Here is a 21,148-nt window from a genome sequence, read left to right as displayed (position 1 = left end):
CTGTTGCTCTCACATAAAATAGTTCACTATAGAAATATGGAACCCAAGAGGGAAGCAGATAACTTCTTCATCTTCAGAAAAATATTATCTATTTAACATGGTTTCTGGCACAGAGACCAATCAGTATCTTCCAGGCACTCCTTTTGCCTTTTAAAGCAGAGAGATGTCCACTGGTTATATTTCACTGTACAGTGGGAATTTTTAAGGGTGAGTTTTCAAAAATATTAAGTATAATACAGCCAGTAATATTTCAACGACAAGAAACAGACAGAAAATTCCACATGAGCTGTATGAAAGAACCTGGAGTCCGGATCTCCGTGGAATTGAACGTGGAGCTTTCCACACTGGGTTCATTTACCCCTGTGGTCTGCCGTTGGGAGTGGCACTGTGGAATGTGCAGCGAAACATCAACCTATTTTAGAAGGGACCTAAGTGGCTTCTCGCTACAAGTTCTCTTTTACAGAAGAGGAAACTGAAGTTAGGGTGGTTACGTGACCTCCGAGGTCAGGGCGGAGTGAAAAGCAGATCCAAAGACTAGTGATCTTTCCACCGTGTGAGGCTGTCGTTCTTTGGGAAACATTCCCAAATGGCTTTGTACAATAATAATCAATGACTTTAAATAATTAATGACTTTAGATAATAGTTTAATTCACAAATGCAGATAAACTTTTAGCTTCTACCATGTTTTCTTGTGCATGTACTTTAAGGAGGTAGCTTAAAAGTACCTCCTTCTCCCTCTTCCAGTCCTAGTTGACCAGTAAAGATGCTGCATTTGTCCTGACCATACCTTCCATGATTTAAAGATTATGATTGTGTCTCTTCCTATTCTCCATCTTTTTAGACTTGAAAATCATCATGATCTTTCTGTGCTTTCACATAACAGCTCCTCAACTACCTTCTTCCCTTGCCAATGCTCCTTCTCTTGATGATTTTAATTGTACCCCCGGACCCAACCATCTCCGTGAAGTTTTTGTGAGGTACAATGCCAGTGACCATAGATTCAGGGCTGAATGATTCTGTATAATGAGAGGAGAGTATTTTATATCTATGTCTAATGCCTTACTTGATGGTGCCCGACATGCCACTCACCTTATGGATGAAGGTGGTAACTTGGCTGGACAACCAATAAGTCAGTCCACAGATATTTAATGAGCATCTACTATGTAAGGACATACATTGCTCTAGATGCTAAAAACAATAGCAGTGAACAGAAATGACCAAGTCTGGGACCTAAAGAAGATTCTTCCTACTGGGGTAGGAGGAAGACAATAGATAAGTAAGTAGCTAATTTTACATATTGATAAAAATAATAACTAACATAAAATTAGGCAACAAGACAGGGAGTGCCTGCAGGGACGAGGGGTAGTGGAACGGGTGTTCAATGACTTCTCAGAAGTGTGCACAATGATTCCCTGGGTTGTGTAGTTTGGATTCACTGCCATATATTTTCTCTAATGCTAAATGTCCTGCTACTTTTCTGACCCGTCACAGTGCCTGGTGACATTATTTCTCCTTGGGCCTATTACTTTGAGTTTTTATAATCCAGAAGGTTTTATAGAGCAAGGTAATTTGTTATCCTCAATAAAACAGTTATATTCTCGTAATGACTCAGTCACAATACACATGTGTTGGCCATTCTTTCTTTGGAGCTCAGTGGCTCACTCTGCTACTTTTGGACATGGTTCTTACACTGTTGAAGCTTTTAACTAATGATAGCCTGGAAGGTGTGTGCTTGAAGTACACAGGTGTGATTCTGAACTTTCAGGAAGCGCCATTCTCTAATCCCAGTGTGAGAGATCTCCCACTATGGTGGGTTGGCAATGAAAGCAATCATCCGCACACAGCCCTGCTATGTCGTACTTTTTCTGATGCACCGATACCACTGGGCAAGGTACACCAGCAGCCTTAGAAACCAAGCTTTGAATGTCTCAGGTTCATACATGTGTTGTCTTTTTTTTTATGAATCTCGGTGTTAGCAAAAATTGACATTATTTTGAAGATACATTTCAGGAGAAAAAAATATTTTTTTTCCTCAGAAAGTCCCCCCAAATTAGCCACATTTCTCTTCTGTATCTACTTTTAAAAAAGGAAATTTAAACCAAAGCTCTGATTTTCACATGGTTTTGTGCAGGCAGAAGCGTCCAGAAGAGCCCGGGCGGCCCCTGGGCAGGGAGGGGAGAGGAGGCAGGGGGCTGAGGGGACAGGGCCCCCACCAGAGCCACCTCGTCCGCACGCTGGGATTGTGCATGACATTCATGTCGAGGGCGACACGTCTCTTGAGCCGACAGTGTTTTCGACCGTCCAGCGTTGAGAACGCACCACACATCTGACCCAGCAGTGGAAGGTCACAATCTCAGAAAAGAAACAAGAACTCACAGAAACCGTTTTCTAGACACTTCTGCCGCAGCATGAATTCGAGGAAAGGCAAAACCTCTTCAAAGATCCCCGGCACACATCTCGCTCTCCCAGGACCCAGCCCCTGCAGCTCGCGGCCGCCGCACCTTTGTGGTTTGCAACCTCAGCCAGGACCTGGGTGCCCCTGACAGCCGTGACCCTCGTTTGCCTGACCCCTCGCTAGTCTCACTTCCTTCTCCTCCAGGGGTTTCTAATTTCGTTGGTGCCACAGCCCCTGAGGCAGCCTGGAGGACTCCACGGATCTCTTCTCAGAATCATGGTGTTTAACACACAGAATACAAAATGGGATTGCAGAAGAAGCTAATGATATTAAAGTACATTTCCATCCGTGGACTCCTAGGTTAGGAAACACCTTGGAACGATTACCCAGTTTGGGTGCCTGTTACGTCGCACTCTAGGGTGATTCTCAACGCTGAATTTGCCACCTGCCCTCTCCTAAGTGCTAGTCCTCCCTTTTGATCGGCCTGTGAGGAACTTGCACTTGAATTTCTTGCAGGAACCTGAAATGCAGCATGTTTTACACGGAGCTCCCTCTGTGCCCACCCAAACCTACTTCTGCTCCCTTGTTCCCTGCATCGACTCAGACACATCACAAGCTTCCTAGACCAGGAATCTCAGAGCCACCCGTGACTCCTGGTCTCTCCCAAACCTCCCACCTCAGCCAGAGCCCAGGGCCTCTCGACACCGGCCCTGCGCTGTCTCTCGAGCCCAGCGTCTCCTGCCACTCCTAGCACTGACACCTGTCCTGACCTCACCATTCCTCACCTGGATTCTTGCCGCACTCTTCTCACTCCTCGTCTGCCTCCCAACATACAGAAGTCAGCGCCGCCATTCCCAGCCCAGGCAGGCCTGGCCACCCCTCCCCAGCATCAATACGGAATTCTTGAGCTGCCACTCACAGCCTTCCTTACCTGCCCTGGCCTTCATGAGTCCATCCCAGCGCCCATAATGCTCACTTCTCTCCGAATACACACGGACTCTGCCTACCTCTGTCCTTGGGCTCCTCAAGTGACCTGAGCCTCTCTGTTTCATACCCAGCTGCTCAAACACACCCCCATTCATAAGCACCAAGTGACAGCTCATTGGAGAAGCCTTCTTCAGAATCGAGGGTCAGGGGCTCTCTTCTCAACATTCTCAGATGTGCTTATGGATGCTTCACGTTTGGTATTTATTAAAATCATGATTTGCATGATAACTATTTAAGGAGGTCATCACTCCCTTTCTTAAAGTTCCTGCTGTGGAGGAAAGAATGACGTCTTACTCATTTTGACAGTTCTGCACTGCACAGCGGCTGAGTTTTCTGTTGAGCTGCCTGAGGCTGGCTAAGGGGCTAATTCTCCTAAACATCAAGCCTGACCTTTTTATCTCAACTCCCTGAACCCTGAGTTACTCGATAAATGTTAGACTCTCAGATTCAAATGATCAAATGTCTAAATCTCATGTAAGTTTGGTGGAAAATAACACTATTTTAAAAGGCTAGACTAGTGTTATGACCTCAAAATAGTCTATTGCCTGTCTCGTCTCTAAAAAATGAGTATCACGGATTCAGGAGCCAATTACTAGGAAGCTGTTCAAAAAAGGTGACTAATTGATCTTTTCTCGTCAGCTTGTCCTCTTACCAGAACAAGCACTATTCAGGTGACGGGCACACTTGTAGCTGTGACTAAAAGAGTACAAAAGCAATCCATGTAACAAAAACATTTGTACCCCTTAATATTTTGGAAAAAAAAAAAAGAGAGTAAGCACAAGAGTGTAAACAACCAAGTTACCTTTGATTTCAGGATAGTAGAGAAAAGGTTTTGGTTCGCTGGTTTCCAGATCAGATTTCCTTCGAAGCTGGACAAACACAGAGGCTGGTTTTGTAATGTTGACATCTTTGTACTTGGGAGTCTTGAAGACAATGGCAAACTGCAGGATACAAAGAGCCAAATGTTGATGTAGGACTACATTGTTTTTTTTTTTTTGTAGCAATGCTACTCATTAAACAAATTCCTTATGCTTTTCTTTATATCCAGTGTACTACAAAACACAGCACCCTGGAGAAAGTTCCAAACTCAGAATTCTATACCCATACATTTTTATTAAATTGTCACTGTGAAACTGAAATACAACACTACGCTAATGTATTGCAAATATTTATTATTTCATTTGTCTAATATTTCAAATGTCTTCTAGTTGTAAATATCATGCATATAAAATTCACTGTTTACACTTCTTTCTTCTCTTCCAAATAAGCCTGAACGGCCTGCAAGGTTGTTTATAGTAACATCAGAGGGACTGGGTATGCAAAGCGAGAGATGGCTGAAGGCTGGTGATAGGAAGAGGAAACTAAATCATTGTACCACATTAATTCCTGGTGGTGCTAGAATAGTTAGGCATTTTAACATTTTTAGTTTGATTTTTGGACTATGCAATATATTCACAGGGATGAAGATTTTGTAAAATATTAAAAAGTATGGAATGGTAAACGTGGATGATTCTCCCTGCCATCCCTGACCCCCATTCATGCAGTTCCTACAGTGTGCAAGTTCATCAGAGGTAAACACTGTTGTTAATTACTTATGTCTGTGTCCTTCCAGAGTTCCCTTATGCATATGCAAATATGAACATAGAACCATTTTCATATACACTTTGTTCCATACCTGTCTTTTAAAATATTTTAACATATCTTTGAGGCCTTTCTATATTAGTTTGCAGAGTACTCATTATTTTTAATAACTATGCAATATTCCATCAACTAGTTATACCATAATTTATTTAACCGACCACTTAATGATGAACATTTGGATCTTTCCCAATTTTTTTGTGAAAACAGTATGCCTTAATCACTCATGAACAGGAGAGTAACCATTAAGGTGGGGGTTCAGTGTTGTCATCTCTTAGTCATATAATCAATTGTCACTGGGAAATCTTAATTTATGAGGATGACTTTAGCTTCAATTAGAAGACTCCTGCTTTCAACACCTTCAACACTTAGAATCCCCTTTTAACAGGTCTCACCATAATTACTCTGGTAGAACATTTAGAACATTTTCACAAAAGGACCTTGGGGCCCCTGTCTTATGGGCGAGGGGATCAGACACCAGACGAAGTGTCTTGCCAACATCTCAGAGCCAACAGTCTAATGAAATCTTGTCCACAATTTCACAGTGGGCAACTTTTCTGGATGATCTGCCAGAGTCTTAAAAACAGTACTGTATTATGAAAGTTCAATAGATAGTTATGATTTTTTCTTTTTCATATACGGAAACTAAGTACTGAATTTCAACAAGGCAGAAAATATAAAATGATAATGATAATAATCTACTTACTTGTCTATGAACGTCTGTGGGGGAAAAATCTCCAAATCCTTCCCAAACTCCACCATTTTCCTCCTCTTCATAAAAGCGAATCTGGATGTCATCTGCAAACAGTCACATTCCACATAGTGTAATAATAGTTATAAACACGCTGGAAAATAAAGCTGGTTCAAGATTCTACCTATTATCTACTTAAACTTTAAAAAAATATGAAATAGATGTTAGAGTCATTTAGAGTTTTCACAAATCACTGATTTTTTTTTATTATTTGCCACAGGAATGAGCCCCAAGTTTAACTTACAATGACAGAATACTAGATTTACCTAATCAATCTGAATCTTTTCCTAATCTTTGACCTAACCACTTCTTCATTGTTAAAAAAATATTCAATCCTGGCCGGGCGCGGTGGCTCACACCTATAACCCTAGCACTCTGGGAGGCCAAGGTGGGTGGATCGCTCGAGGTCAGGAGTTTGAGACCAGCCTCAGCAAGAGTGAGACCCCGTCTCTACTAAAAAAAAAATAGAAAGAAATTATCTGGCCAACTAAAAATATATATAGAAAAAATTAGCCGGGCATGGTGGCACATGCCTGTAGTCCCAGCTACTCGGGAGGCTGAGGCAGGAGGATCGCTTGATCCCAGGAGTTTGAGGTTGCTGTGAGCTAGGCTGATGCCACGGCACTCACTCTAGCCCGGGCAACAGAGCAAGACTCTGTCTCAAAAAAAAAAAAAAAAAAAAATTCAATCCTGAGAAACACGAAGGATGGTGGAGGCATATTAGAATCCCCAAAGGTGGTTCAACTCAATATATAGATGCATATAACAATGAATTTATATATGGTATACTATATGGAAGATGCTATTCTAATTGCTTTATTTGTATATATCAACTTATTTAATTCTCACAACAACCCTGCAATGTACTCTTATTATTCTCATTTTGCAGAAGAGAAACTAGGGCCCAAAAAAGCTACAGAACTTATCTAAAGTTGAACTGTGCATAAGTGAAGGAACCAGGATTTGAACACAAACCTTATAATTTCAGCATCTAGGCTCTTAAACACTCTACCGTATTGCCTCCTTATAATACTTTATTAGTCCATAATGAGTAACTGGTCAAAATACTGTGATGACCAGGTCCCTTCTGTTTAAATTAGAATGTGTACATTTCACACTCTAGTCATGGACGCTACTTCTGCAGAAAGATGGCAGTCTGGCATCTCCCTGGCTTCAGTTTCCATTTCATAGGAGGGAGCTTACTAATGACTTATGAAACAAAGTTTGTATTTCTATTTAAATAGAATTTTGGAAATATTAGGGATGGCTAAAACAATCTCATCACTCCCAGTGCATTCCTTTGCCTTCAGGGAGGACTGCCCTCAACCTAGTTCTTCAGATTCTTTAGGCCAAGTACAAGGCTTTTCTCATCAAGCCATTCCACTGTAATAATGACTAAGAACTGCATTTACAACAAAAGGCACACAGATCCTGCTCACTCATAGTACACACACCCAAGAACCTGGAAACGCCTATTGCTTGGATAGAGTGGGTTGGAAGAAGGCCAACACCAGTGTAAGAGGAATTGTAAACTTTTTTGGATAAAAAATATATATCTTTACTTTAAAATATGATCCCATTTTTTCTAACTTTATACCTCAGAGCATTTAACCTCAAATGAGAATTTTTTGAATAGCCATACTTCCTTTATTTATTTATTTTATTTATATTTCCAGCAAGGCTTCTGCTTACTTTAAAAATGCTCACTTTGTAGTAAATAGATCTTTATTATAGTGTAGTTTCCTTCTATCATTTTATTTAAAAAATGAGTGAAGTTTGAGAAAATGACACATAATTTTCTCCAGCTTTTACTAATTATTCAATCTTATATCTAATAAGAGATAAATGCCAAGACCCTTTTCTCAGAGTGAAAACTGTGAGAGAAATGTGCTCTGGGAATTTCCTCATGTTCCTTTTTCTCTTTCCTTTTCTCAGCTGACATTACAGTGTCAAATGGAAGTGCTTCGAGAAGCTTCCAAGTGTTAGAACAAAGCCTTGCAAAATAAACAGACTCAAACAATTTTACACTATGTAAAACTTATTATTTATTCTCTCTCTGTGTTTGTGTGTCAAGCATGGGCTAATACTCATTTAGTTTAATTGAGCACAGATATCAGATATCAATGTTTAAAGTATAAAAAACCTGAAAATCATGGATTGTAATTATCACTATTTTCTTATTTCTCTTTACTTTTGTGGGAAATTTAGAAATGAATTGGTTGGGTTTCAAAAAAATAACACAGACCACTTACATTTGGAAGAGGTAAAATTTAAATGTTTTTAAGGCATTCTGTGGCAAAATGGGGACACTTCTGGTCTGCTGCCAAAACTATGACTCACAAACGCACTCAGAATTGTATCTCGCATCTTGAGATCAGAGCAGATACCTACCTTTCTGAACTTTGTCACAGAGAAGATAGATTTCTTCCCCTCCGGTCACACAGCCAGCTGTCCTGTCCATTCGCACAATTTTCAGGTTGGATGCATTGGGAGCTTCTGTTCACAGGGGAAAAACATCCAATATTCTGGTTTAACCTCAGCTTCACAAGTCTGCCCTGAGCACACACTCCCCAGAGTTTAAAGAGATGCTTCTACTCATATTACAAGATGAAACAAATAAAACAAAATATAAAGACACAGATAAAATAAGAATGGCATCCAAAGTTCTCAGAGCACTTCTTAGGCATGGATCGTTCTCTGTCATCAAAACAGATGAGGTAGAAACGAACAAGTATTTGTTTCTCCTCCCACACAGAAAGAGAGACTGATACAGAGAGTTTTTCTGATGTTTCAGGAAGTACCAAGCCAATGGATTTCTGGGATTTCAGTTAGGTCGAGGACTTTAACCCCAAACCTGTTTTCATGATACTGCTATATCATTTATAAAAGTCCTAAAAAATTTAGGAAAAGCACAATTTCCTTTTACTAGCCATTAATTTATTCTAAAAAGAAGAAATATGGAGATGTTACATTTCTTTTTCCCAAACTAAATTAGGATTCAGTGTGGGGAAGAGGCAAAAGTTTCATGAGGTGATAGTATAAAGTTTCCTTTTTTTTTTTTTTGCTCTAACCAGCTGCATTTGAAGGTGATCTGTGGTACATGAGTCTGTATCATTTTATAACATTTTCACTTCCCTTCAAACTCGTTTAAATTAGAGAAATAGTTGTTGTACTTAGAGCGTGGATTTTTCTACTTATACCAAATACTATATAAACTTTCAATGAGCCCAAGTACTGTACTTGCAGGCTTTTTGGAAATATCTGTTTAATAAATCCCATGCATACCAAGCAAGAAAGTTGCATGGGAAGTGCTGAAGATGATCATAAAACATGTAAAAAGTTCTGGGAACTATAAACTGAAACAGAAATTTAAAGTCACGTATTATCTATACTACTCATTCAATTAGCCTACAGTTCCTATCTTGATAAAGCTGGTAACATGCAGGAATGAAGATGGATAAAAATTATACTTGTCTTTTATTAACTTCTCTTCAGAGCCCCAAAGAAAAATATTGGCATACTTTTCCCTTCTAAGAGTACCAATAATGCATCTGTATAGCAATGTGTTCACAAATAATAAGAGATTCGGTATTGCGTGTAAAAGACTAGAAAATGCACATCTGAGGAAAGACGATTACCTTTATTGAGCACCTCTTAAAATATCTCATTTAATCTGGACGTCCACCTCTCAAGCTAGGTTTTAGTGCTCACATTCTGTAGAGGATAAGCCCGAGGCTCAAAGCGACTCAGGTCCCCTCCCGGGGACTCGGAGCTGGCAAGCAAACGTGGGGCAGGGCTGCAAGTCTGCTCCTGGCACCATACCACGCTGCGTCCTGCGGGAAGTCCAGTACTCACTGCTGTCGTAGATGGCGTCGGACACCACGGGCTCCAGGCGCCTGGTGAAGCTGCCGGTGCTGTCCGGGAGGAAAGCCGTGAACATGAGCCGCACCACGCTGAGGTCCATCTCCTTGGTCTGCTGCAGAGCCGCCTGGCGGATGAGCTCCTTCTCCCGGTCTAGGACCACACGGCACGTGCCATTCACAGGCGGGGAAAGCAGACAGGGAGAACATTGAAAATAGCACACTTTTTATAAGTATAAAAACTTACAATTAAGGCCGGGCGCGGTGGCTCACGCTTGTAATCCTAGCACTCTGGGAGGCCGAGGCGGGTGGATTGCTCGAGGTCAGGAGTTCAAGACCAGCCTGAGCAAGAGCGAGACCCGTCTCTACTAAAAAATAGAAAGAAATTATCTGGCCAACTAAAATATATATACAGAAAAAAATTAGCCGGGCGTGGTGGTGCATGCCTGTAGTCCCAGCTACTGGGGAGGCTGAGGCAGGAGGATCACTTAAGCCCAGGAGTTTGAGGTTGCTGTGAGCTAGGCTGACGCCACGGCACTCACTCTAGCCTGGGCAACACAGCGAGACCCTGTCTCAAAAAAAACCAAAAAAAAAACAAAAAAAAAACCTTACAATTAAAACTCATTTTTTTTCCTCTTCATATTGCTAGCAAAATGTTAAAAAACAATCTCACTTCTGTCATCCAAAATTAAAGGCATCAAAGAAGACCTGCATTTGCTCTGGATTATAGTAAACACTGTCTTCCACATGTGAGACTTGCCCTCTCCCATCCCACGCTCCCCCCACCTCTCCCTTTTCTCTCTGCAATAGGAGTTAAAGGCACAAAGGATGTGACAGAATGGGGTGTGATAAGTTCAGTAAGCACCAGCTGTGCTGAGAAATGCAAATTTTTTTCATTGTGCTTTTATTTCAGCATATTACAGGGGTATAAATGTTTAGGTTACGTATATTGTCTTTGCCCCACCCAAGTCACTGCTTCAAGCGTGTCCATCCCCAGATGGTGCTCACCGCACCCATTAGGTGGGTATATACCCATCCCCTTCTCTCCCCTCCCACCTGCCCGACACCCAATGAATGTTACGACTATATGTGCACTTAAGTGTCGATCAGTTAATATCAATTTGCTGGTGAGTACATGGGTGCTTGTTTTTCCATTCTTGGGATACTTCACTTAGTAGAACGGGCTCCAGCTCTATCCAGGATAATACAAGAGGTGCTAGATCTCCACTGTTTTTGTGGCTGAGTAGAACTCCATGGTATACATATACCACATTTTATTAATCCACTCATGTATTGAGGGGCACTTGGGTTGTTTCCACATCTTTGCAATTGTGAATTGTGCTGCTATAAACATTCGAGTGCGTATGTCTTTTTTATAGAATGTCTTTTGTTCTTTTGGGTAGATGCCCAATAATGGGATTGCTGGATCAAACAGTAGGTCTACTTGTATCGCTTAGAGGTATCTCCATACTACTTTCCACAGAGGTTGCACTAGTTTGCAGTCCCACCAGCACTGTATGAGTGTTCCTGTCTCTCCGCATCCACACTGACTTTTTGATAAAGGCCATTCTCACTGGGGACAAGTGATATCTCATGGTAGTTTAGATTTGCATGAGAAATGCAAAAATTAATTATTCTGAAAGCTTGTTGAGCACAGGGCCTGTGCTCGTTTCAGTGCCAAGCATAGAGCCTGGTACATAGTAGGTGCTCAAAAAGTACTTTTGAAGGAATTGAATAGCTCAATTATGTTTGGCTCCTTCCCTCCTGCTGGAGTTTTCTTGCTGATGGCTATAGTCATACTTAATTTATAATACCATAAAAGGTAATAAGTACTTGATAAGTACCACAAGAGAGCTATAGAGGAAGCAATATGGAATTTCAAAGGAGGGCAGAGCCTGGAGACTTTGCAGCCGAAGAGGCCTTTGCTCTGTATCTTGAAGGAGTGGTAGAATTTCAGCATATTCATGCAAGAGGGTGGAGAAGGGCCTTCCAGGAAGAGGAGACAGCAGGAATAGAAAGACTGTGCCCAGGCAGGGACGTGAGAAATCACGGTGCCCCTACAGAGTAACTCACTTCCACACGAAGGGGCATGGTGGGAAACAGCGTTGGAAATGCAGACTGGGCCAGCTCTGGGCAGATCTAAATAATTAATTTTTACATTTCTCAATACCTTATCCACTCTCTTATACGAATATGCTCGAATTCTACCATTCCTTCAAGATACAGAGCAAATGCCTCTTCTGCTGCATTACAACGTGGTGGGCTGGGGGAGGTATAACAGAGGTGTGCTTTAGACTGAGTCTGGAACTATGCATCAGTTTTGACAGGTTGCAAAGGGAAGGGTGGGGCGTTTTAGGTAGAGGAAGACGCACACAAAGGCACAAATCTGCACCAGGTGTTCGGAGAGCCATGATGGCGAGGGGTGGGTGCAGAGTGGGCTGGAGGAGGCCGGGAAGGAGCTGGAGCTGACTGGGAGGGCTTTATGCACCAGGCTGCGGAGGTGCAGGTGTCGCTGTGGGAGTGGCAGGATGCCATCAGAGGTTTCGGGAGTGTCAAGGGCTAGACTAGGAGGCATGCAGATGAGCACAGTCCGCACACGAGAAAACCGAAGCCTGGGCTTCTCGGAGGAGCAAGGCTGGGAGAGCGATGCTCACCTGTGAGCTGGCGGTCCCCTCCACCTTCCGCTTGCAAATAGGCAAGGTCAGGGTGCACCAGGAGTCCAGGATTGTAGCCCCTTATACACGCGTCTGTCATGCGTGCTTCCAGTGTTTCAAATACTTTTTTCTTTGTCACGTGAAGTATACCCAGGTTTGCAAAGCTGGAGAAAAAACAGTAACAGCAGCAACAACAACCAAAAGTTAGGCAGTCAGTGAATGACCAGAGAGTCTGGCTTCACTTTAATAAAGTGGATTTTAAAAAAACACATAGGTCCTCAAAGTCTCATTCAAACCCCTTGGGGCTAGATGCATTTCAGAAGTCAAGGGTTTTTTTTTCCATGTTAGAAAGGTAATATATGGCATATACTGCGCATTGAATAACACTCTCAGCGGGTCTGGGCACACAATCTAATCAAATGCCCTAATATTTCTGTAGTGAAACATAACTAGCCTCACCAAATGGAAAAATAAAGACAATAAAAGCTACCCATCCAGTCAGTTTGGGTTTACTACCAAATGAGTCTGTAGTAAACCTCGAAGAAACTTTTGGTTTTTCAGAGCTCATTAGATTTCCAAATTGTGATTAAGAGAGTGGAGATATATGGATGTGTGTGTGTGTGTGTGTGTGTGTGTGTGTATCTTAATAAGAAATTTTACCTGGACTCATTTTAAAGTATTTTCTATGGAATTTGTATAAAAAATTTAAAATTCCAAATACGGTATTAACCTTTTTTTTTTTTTAAAGAATAAGAGGAATGTTATATGTGGGCGGATTTTTTCTTTTGAATCACACTTGGGTTTCTGAACGGGATTTAAAGTCTACCTGGAATCCCCCTTCCTCCTGGGTTATCTGTAAGGTTGTGGGAATTATTTATGACCATGAGAATTGTCAGCTAAGTAGACATGTAATTAGAGATGGAGAACCTTTTATTGGGAAGGCTACACACTTGTAGAATCAAATATGTTAATAAGGTAAATAGAACAATTGAAGGGATTTTAAGAAAATATACAAAATGCTCCAGCCATTCGTTTTTTAAATAAAGTGCATGGAGCAAAGATGTATATTCAGTAAATATACAAGAAGGACTTCACCAAGGAGACTCATTTGTTCAAGAAACATTTACGCAGATTCTTATCTGGGCCAGGCAGCATCCTGGCTGCTTCTGTCAGCAGTAAAAGAATCTCTGCCTCCATAGAATTTACATGCTAGTATGACAACAGAGAGGAAAAAAGAAAGGACTAAATTATCCAATATAATTTAGAAGGTAATAATCATCACCAAGAAAGGAAAGGTGGGAGCGGGGAACGGGAGCAGCAGCAGGAAAAGGCACAGCGCTTTAGAGCAGGGACAGGCCGGGACGGACCCTCAGTGCAAAGACGAGTCCTGAGCAAAGGGTGGCAGAAGTGAGGGGGAAGACGCGGGCGTGTGAGTGAAGAACATTCGCGGCAGAAGGAACTGCAAGTGCAAAGACCCTGAGGCAGGACCACGCTGGTGTTTTGCAAAGATAACACCGGCCAGGGGCCATCGTGGCTGGAGTGAAGTGCACGAGGGGTCAGTGATGGGCAGAGTGCAAAGAGGGAAGCAGGGGGCCTGGATCTTTTCAAGACTTGTAAGCACCGTGTAAGCTTTTATAAGGGCTTTTCTTTTACTCAGAAAGGAAAAATGAATGGTAACTGGAGGAAAGAAAGCGATATCATAACAACAAGACTGAATGAAATAGGGATCAAGCTAATGTGGAAGGGTCAGACGAACGCGGGAAGGAAAACAGAAGCGGTGAAGGCAGACTGAAACACGCACTCACACGGAGCCCGCAGACGGAGCGAGTCACGTCTGCACACAGAGACTGAAAGGGCGAGGACGGCTGAGACACGCGCAGGAGGAAATACGCCACTAGGACACGAGCTCTTCGAGGGCAGGGCTTCCTAGGGCCTAAAATGGTGCCCGACATACGGGTGTTTAATGCATGTCTGTTGAGTGAACAAATGCATGAATTAATAAGGCACAGAAATATATGGAAAACGACACACCGATGCGCATGGAGGTGCAGGCAGGTTTTCGGAAGCAATGCCTCCATCCTTTGGCTGCTCCGGCCTTACTCCTACACAGAACATCCACAGCGACAGGGAAACGGGGCTCTCCCAGGCAGGGCAATGACAGATATCTGTGCAGCACTGTACACTTTACCACCTATGGCATGTTTTTTGTGTATATTACCTAATTTAGCCCCTGTGAGAAAGACATCACCCATATTAATCTATTATATGAATAATGATTTATTCTGGTAATAAATGAAACAATACAGAAGTCAGTTTTCTGTGTCAGGTAATGATGGAGTAACATAGACTGGATTGAACCTTTAAGAACTAAAAATCATATGAAAAAACAGTGTTCAGACACTAGACAATGAGCAGTGCAAAATAGCGATCCTTAAGAAAAGGGAAATAAATAAGGATCCTACAATTACTCTGGCTTAATGCCTAGAGAGAGTTCTAGGGTGCAGCGCAGGAAGGGGGAGCCCCAGCAGAGCCCAGCAACCTCCCTGAGGTTAAGGGGACACAGTGGAACATTTGGGAGGCAAAGGAGGCTGGAACCAGAGAAGCAGAGAGGAAAGAGCTGCACACAGAGAGGCACTCAGAGATCTACTCGAGTCTTCAGCTGAATGATCAGAGCACGTATGTAAGGAAACTACCCAAAGCCGGGAAAGAACTATTGTAAAGGAACAGGCAGAACAATCCCTGCAGCTCACACACGGCCGGAGCAGCTCAAGAAGCCTCCAATACCTGCAGCAGTAGGTTGAATATCCACAAAGGTACCACCTTAGTCATGATGTCAAATCAGCCCTGGAGTAAAGGCTTCTCTGGTCTCCCTAACAAAGCTTCAAAGTAAGACTAGAAAGGATCAAACTGTTCCCACATGTAACTTTATCCCAATCCTCAAAAATACTTAAAGGCAAAAAAAAAAAAAAATCCAGCACTCAGCAATACAAAATTCAAAATGTCTGTCATCCAATAAAAAATTACCAGGCATGGGAAGAATTAGAAAAACATAATTCATAATTAGGATAAAAAATCAATAGAAACAGATCCAGAAATGAGCCAGAAGACAGAATTTGTAGACAAGTACATTGAAATAAGATATACTCCATATGATCAAAAAGATAGAAAGCATTAGTATGTTAAGGAGAAACATGGCAGATATAAAAAATGACCCCAAACAAAACTGTAGAGATGAAAATCCCAAAGTCTGAGAAGAAAAAATACACTAGATAGAATTAAGAATATTAGACACTACAAACAAAAACAGTAGTGAACTTGATATAGTAATAAAAGTATCTAAAAGGAAACACATAGAAAAAAGATGAAGAAAGAACAGATCATCAGTGAGCTGTGGGACAATTTCAAGTGGCCAAATATATGTGTACCTGGGGTTCCAAAAGAAGAAAAAAATAGGAATGGACAGAAAAAATGTTTGAAAAAATAATAGCTGAAACTATAAATCTAGAGATCCAAGAATCTCAATGAACCCCAGCCACAAGCAACATGAAGAAAACTATACTAAAGTCCACCATAATCAAATTGCTTAAAACTAGCCCTGAAAAGAAAATCTGAAAAGCTATGAGATAAAACAAAAAGACGCCTTATGTACCAAGGAACAAAGACAAGATTAACAGGAGACTTCCTGCTGGAAACAAAGCGAGCTCAAAGACAGTGGAGCAACATACTCTGAGGACCTGAAAGAATAATATTGTCAACCTACAATTCTACGCTCTTCAAAATGATCTCTGAAAAACAAAGATAAAATAAAGACTTTTAAAACATACAATATCTGAAAGAATTCACCAGTATCAGATCAGCAGTATGAGAAAAGTTAAAGGAAGTGCTTCAGGCAGAAGAAAATGACACTGGTTAGAAATCTTGACCTACAAAACAAAATGAAGAGCACTGCAAGTGGTAAATATGTGGGTAAATATAAAATATCTATAAAATATTTTTTTCCTTAAAAGATAATTGACTATTTAAAGCAAAAATAGAAAATAATATATTATGGGATTTATGACATATATAGATACAAAATATATGACATAATAGCACAATGGTGTGGGGGGAGGGAAACGCAAGTATGTTGCTCTGGGGCTCATATACTACACATGAAGAGGCATAATGTTACTTAAAGGTAGACTGTAACAATCAAAGACGTACAGTATACATCCTAAAACAACTGCTAAAATATACAAAGAGGTATAAAACAAAAAGGAGACAAAATGACATCAACCAAATAATCAATTAATCCATAACAAGGAGGAAAAAGAGAAAAGGAGGAACAAAGAACAGGTGTGATAAGTAGAAAAAAGATAGCAAGATGGCAGATTGAAACACAGCCACAACAATAATATTAAATATAAATGGCCTAAACATCCCCTTTAAGTCAGAGGGCAAGATCCAATTATTTAATATATGCAGTATATATTTACTTTGAATATAAAGATGAAAGAGTGCCATTTCATAAATGTCCTTCAACAAGTGAATAAATAAACAAACCAGTACATCAATAGAAGGTAATACTACATAGTGACTAGAAGGAATAAACTGACACATATAACAACATGGAGGAATCTCAACTGCCCTGTGGTACGTGAAAGACAGACTCAACAAGGCTACATATTGTATGACTCCAATTATCTGTCATTCTGGAAAACGCAAAACTTTAGGGGCAGAAAACAGAGCAGTAGTTGCCAGGACCCCGAAGGCAGGGGGAGTTCACTATAAAGGGGCACACAGGATTCCGAGGGTCGTGGAGTAATTCTGTATGTTCATTGTGGTGGTTATACGAGTATTTGTCTAAACTCATAGAACTGCATGCTTTAAAGGGCTAAGTTTTAATAGTATTTAAATTATACTTCAATAAACAACAAAAATTCTACAAAAGGATGGTTATCATAGCTAGTAATGGGACTGGGACTACCTCAAAATGCTATATTCTCCTACACAAGTGGTTTTCCGAACCAGCCGCATCAGCATTACATTAAAATACAAATTTTGCACACACATCCCCCCCAGCCAATGAATCAGAAACTCTGGGGGTTGGGCTCAGCAATCCATGTTTTAAGAAACCCTCCAGGTGATTCTGATGCCTGCTGAAGTTGGAGAACTACCGCCCCACGCTGCTCCACCCAAGGAGACCAGGATCTCCGGGAGCAGCAGCGGTTTTACACAGCGACCCAGGGGTGCCAGCAGCCAGCGGTCGCCCTCCGCACTGCGCCAGGTGTCCCCATCACCACACCCGTCTGGGACCTGCTGCTGTCCCCTGGCTGCTGCGTTTGAATCCCCGTTGGGTTGGGATTCGAAAGCAGCCCCTCTATCTGGCCTTTCTTCCTCTCAGGGCTCAAACACTGATTTCACAGGGTTCAAAGCGACCTCTGACTCACCATGCACACTCTAATTTGGAAGCTGGATATTTCCAACCTCAGATCACACTTCACCGATTTTCTCCAATCAGCTCCTTTGCTGTGTATTAAGGTTCAACCATATGAAAGCACCAATAATTAATTGCTTTTGGACCTATAAAAACAGCAACTTAATATGGTCTACACTAGCTCTGTTTCTCCTTTGTATTTTTATATTTATGTATCTATCCCTAGTGTTTACCAGTTGGTATGTACTATATATTTTAGTTGGGAAAGAAAAAAAGACTACATATCTCTCTAAATCAGGGTTGCCAGGAAGCAAACAGAGGGTGTGGTGATTGTTGGTGAGGAAAGTGGCCTAAAGCAAAGTCAAGTAATATAGATATTTTCCACTCAATGACGATTTCAAAGAACTAAAATGTTGAAACAAATTACTGATATTCAGTATCTAAAATAAAATACCAAACTAAGATTATTTTTTGTCAAGAAAGGTAGTAAACACTAACTATACAAATGAATAAGAAGTTAAAAAGACAAAATTAAAGCTAACTTTAAAAAACATTAAAAAGACAAATCTCCCAAATTAAAGCAATCAAGCCTGTAACCAAGGCTTGGTTATTTAAAATATGACTATTTATGATATAGATAAAATACTTTTGAAAATAGAAACTAAGTTTATTGAGAATTCAAGCTCACAGAAAGGTGAAGGGAAACACTCCAAAGAAAAGTTTCTTCTTTTTGTTTTGCTCACTCAAAAATTATTTATCTTCTTGGTGTCAGTTTTTGCACATCTTTTTTGACATGTTGGATCAGTGCCCTTATATTCTTAGCCTAATCTGTATGATTGAAAACAGGTTATCTTGGTTCCATTTCTAGTATTGACAAGTCTAAGGAATAACTTTGGCTATTTGCCTAAATTTCTCTCTGTGATATTCTTGCCTACAAGTCAGAACTAAACAATAATCGATGTCATATCATAAATATGTATGTGGCAAGTTTGCTCATGTTATTTCATATTAGCTAATGTTAGTTCAGTCTAGAATTTGGGAGACGTATAGGGCCTAAAGAAGTACTATGTAGCCCAACCCGCTCATTTTATGAGGGAAGAGACGAAGGTCCCCAAGAAGTCATGTGACTTGCCCCTGGTCCTACTGTTGAGAGTGATAGAATTGGAAATAGAATTCTGGTTTCCAGACTGCTAGCATGATGTTCTTTCTACAAGAATGTAATAGGTTTTGACATTGGAAACTTAAAAAATAAAGAGATACAGAGAGACAAATGAATTATGAAGGTAACAGTGTATCTTCGAAAACACTGTAAGCAAAAATTTCTCAGCTAAAAATCAGAAAGGGAGTACCAATGATTCATAGAACAATCTGAACAAGAAAGATTAGCATCTATCGTAACCCTCAAGTGGCATCTTCTTGATTAAATTTCCCAGTGAAATTGTGTAAGTATAGAAAATCTCACAGCACTACAACCAAACAGACATCATAATGATCAAACTTAGGAGTTGACATGCTCAAAATGTTTGTTAAACGAATGAAGCAATGAGGGGTTTTCCCGACTACTGAACCCCACATCCCGCTGCACTACAAGAGAGCAAAGGAACCCCTCACTTCCTTGGAGACAGAGCATTTACTTCTACTCCTGGACCTAGGTCCCAAATTAAATAACCATTAGTTCTCTCTAAAATCCTGAAAGATTACTAAACCAAACCACAGAAATCAAATTACAGACAACATACTGGAAGTTTCACAATAACAAATATTATTAGTTGAAAACTTCACCTATAGTTTCTTCTAAAGGATATGATTATCACACAGATTAAATAAGACCAAAGAAAATAAACACTTCAAACTGACAGGAGTCTACTGAAGTAAATCTGCAGAAATGCTAAGTGATCAATTAGTCTCAAACTGTGAAAATTGCCCTGCATTTCAAAGCTCTCCTAGGCCCACCAGGAACTGGAAGGGTATTCCAAAATGCATGGCAAACCCACTGTGACCCACAGCAGCAAACAGGCCAATCTATCAAGAGGATGTTGAAACAACCTCATATAAAGCACAATCGAATTTTTCAAATCAATGTAAGCTTCTTCCTTCAATCTCGAGATTTTTTTTGAACATCAAAAGAATCAGATTTTAGTGACTTAAAGCCCTCTCTCTAGGTTTTTCACACTTAAATATTTTTACAGTCAAACAAAGAAATACCTAGGAACATGAAAGCTCTACCTCCCCAATAACAACCAACTTGAAACTTGATCAGAACTCAAAGCCCAAAATGCAACCATCAGCTTTATGATAGTTGATTTAAACAATCCCTTCTTTTGAGTGAATAGCCCAGATTAACTGGGATTTTAGCACAATCTATTTAAACCAGGATTAGAAAGCCCTGAAAAATATTTTTAAAAATCAAACAAAATTAATTAAAAATTTCTTACTTCTTCTGTTTTTAAGGTATCCCAAAGCAAGACTTAAAACAACCATTTTTAAGATTATTGATTGCATGTATCAGTTTACATTGGGTGCTAAACGACTATGCTGTGTGCTATTTTAGTGTTTTGGGAAAATAACAAATGCAATTTGTTCTTTAGAATAATAAATGTCTTGTTGAAAACATGTCTTAATTTTTTGGATTGAAGTTATTTCTATGAAACTTCATTCATTAAAAATTGCTTGTTGTATCTGACCAATCTTTAAATGAATATGTCACTTTGTATGTACATTTCAAGTCTAACGAATGCCAACATACATTTGCGTTCCATGGCTTCTTTTCTGTTCACACTCCCCAACGGCACAAAGCTGAAGCAATATTTATTTATCCACTTCATGCCCCAAACGTTCACACTATAAATCCATTAAAGGACTCATCAAGAATGTAAATCCATCCATACAGTATCGATTTTTGCTATAGTTAGATTGCTTCTAATTTGTCCTTATCTTTATTTCTAGAAGAAGTAAAATATTATCGACAGCGGCACAAATGCCTCCTAGGTCAAGGGACCATATATGAGTGATCATCCCACGGGGCCACCCTTGCGAGGGGAAGAGGGTGTCATGAATAAATAGCCAGCTGCAAACTGGGCTGTTTCAGGCAAATTCAGACATGTGGTCACTTCACTCCCTGGAGTCCAAGGAAGAACACAGGTTTTCATGGCTTTTTTTTTTTTTTGAGGCCAGATGAGGGTCTCAGAAAGGTCCCTGATGAAAAGGGCCTTGTCACTCCAAGTCCCTGCGTCCCACGCGCTGTCTGCTCCCACCGTCCACAGCGTCACGCGCCCTCACTCACCCGACCACCATGTCCTTGGGCCCGGCGTTCACGGTGCAGATCCCGTCCTCACAGTGCTTTCCCACCAGGCTGTGGGCGTGCAGGTGGACGCTTTTGCCATTGGTGACCAACTGAACAATAACCCTTGCTGGTCCCATATAGTTGCAGATCTACGTAAGAAGCAC

General features: G+C 40.8%; 1 protein-coding gene across 2 annotated transcripts in view; it reads right to left on the bottom strand.

The window, feature by feature from the left end:
* The window catches only part of NFKB1 (nuclear factor kappa B subunit 1), a 118,808-nt gene that overhangs the window by 30,051 nt on the left and 67,609 nt on the right, over nt 1–21,148 (bottom strand). For both annotated transcript variants that reach the window (XM_045536646.1, XM_045536647.1), the window contains exons 6-11: nt 20,985–21,133; nt 12,286–12,449; nt 9,627–9,785; nt 8,163–8,267; nt 5,727–5,818; nt 4,185–4,323 (exon numbers count right to left, since the gene is read on the bottom strand). In XM_045536646.1, the coding sequence (XP_045392602.1) occupies nt 4,185–4,323; nt 5,727–5,818; nt 8,163–8,267; nt 9,627–9,785; nt 12,286–12,449; nt 20,985–21,133 (808 nt within the window). The remainder of the gene's footprint in view (nt 1–4,184; nt 4,324–5,726; nt 5,819–8,162; nt 8,268–9,626; nt 9,786–12,285; nt 12,450–20,984; nt 21,134–21,148) is intronic.

The sequence above is a fragment of the Lemur catta genome, chromosome 24 (assembly GCF_020740605.2).
Source record: "Lemur catta isolate mLemCat1 chromosome 24, mLemCat1.pri, whole genome shotgun sequence".
NCBI classification, from domain to species: domain Eukaryota; kingdom Metazoa; phylum Chordata; class Mammalia; order Primates; family Lemuridae; genus Lemur; species Lemur catta.
The sequence above is the reverse complement of the archived record's forward strand: the minus strand, read 5'-3'. Positions and strand labels throughout refer to the sequence as shown.